Source organism: Monoraphidium neglectum, assembly GCF_000611645.1.
Source record: "Monoraphidium neglectum strain SAG 48.87 unplaced genomic scaffold scaffold02879, whole genome shotgun sequence".
Taxonomy (NCBI): Eukaryota; Viridiplantae; Chlorophyta; class Chlorophyceae; order Sphaeropleales; family Selenastraceae; genus Monoraphidium; species Monoraphidium neglectum.
In genome coordinates this window covers 7500-8352 of record NW_014010749.1, presented here as the reverse complement: position 1 = coordinate 8352, position 853 = coordinate 7500, and the positions used below count along the sequence as shown (strand labels likewise).

General features: G+C 70.3%; 1 protein-coding gene across 1 annotated transcript in view; it reads right to left on the bottom strand.

The window, feature by feature from the left end:
* Window positions 1-33: 33 nt before the first annotated feature.
* MNEG_11724 (hypothetical protein) overlaps window positions 34-853 on the bottom strand; it is a gene marked incomplete at both ends in the record, with an annotated part of 3618 nt that continues 2798 nt past the window's right edge. Inside the window, 3 exons of the mRNA XM_014039805.1 lie at window positions 34-145; window positions 315-472; window positions 693-791. Coding sequence (XP_013895259.1) covers window positions 34-145; window positions 315-472; window positions 693-791 — 369 coding nt within the window. The remainder of the gene's footprint in view (window positions 146-314; window positions 473-692; window positions 792-853) is intronic.

The window sequence follows — 853 nt, the reverse complement described above, 5'->3', positions numbered from 1 at the left end:
CCAGGGCGGTGCGCAGCAGGATGAGCGCGTTGGTCACAAACACGCCGATGAAGCTGCAGGGGGGGGAGGGGGTGGCAGGGAGGGGCGCACGCGCGCGTGCGGGGCGAGCCAGGGGAGGGGTTGGTGTGGGCGCAGGGGGGAGAGACTGGAAGCGGAAGGGGGGAGGAAGGCGAGCGGCCACGCTGCCGGCACAACGTTTGGGCGTTGCGGCTGCAGGGGCAAACGGGCGGGCCCTCCCGGTGCCCGGCTGTGCTCTGGCGGTACAATGGAGGCCGTCCTCCCTCTCCCCTATTGTGCTGGAGAAGGCTGCGCACCTGGCGCCGACGCCGACGCCGAAGAGCTTCATCCCGTTGCGCACTGGGGCCAGGAAGCGCTGGCCAAGGGTGAAGGGCGCCATGCCGGGCTGCACCTTCTGGAACGCGTTCTCTGGGACGCCCGCAAACACGCGGCCAAACAGGTCAAACTTGGCCGCCTGGCGGGCCACGGAGGGTGGCGAGGGGCGGCGGCGGGCCGCGTTGGGCACAGTTGTGATTGGTGAGAAGCGGCCCGGCATCACAGGACTACGTTCGCCGGCTCCAGGGTTGAGGACGGACGGTGGACGCGGGTCGCGCCGCGCAGTTCGCGAGGCCAGTGGGGGCTGTCAGAAGAGGCGAGGGGCGGCGGGCTGCACGGGCGCAACGGCGGCGGCGCACCTGCTTTGTGGAGAGTGCGTAGGTGGGCGCTGGCAGCCACACCAGCATGAAATCTGCCAGGATGGCCATCAGCACGTTGGCCCCCACAAAGTCAAGCTCCTGGGGTGGGGGTGCGTTGGTGGGGGGCAGGGGGTTGTCGGTGTCCGTAGCGGGTGGGGGTT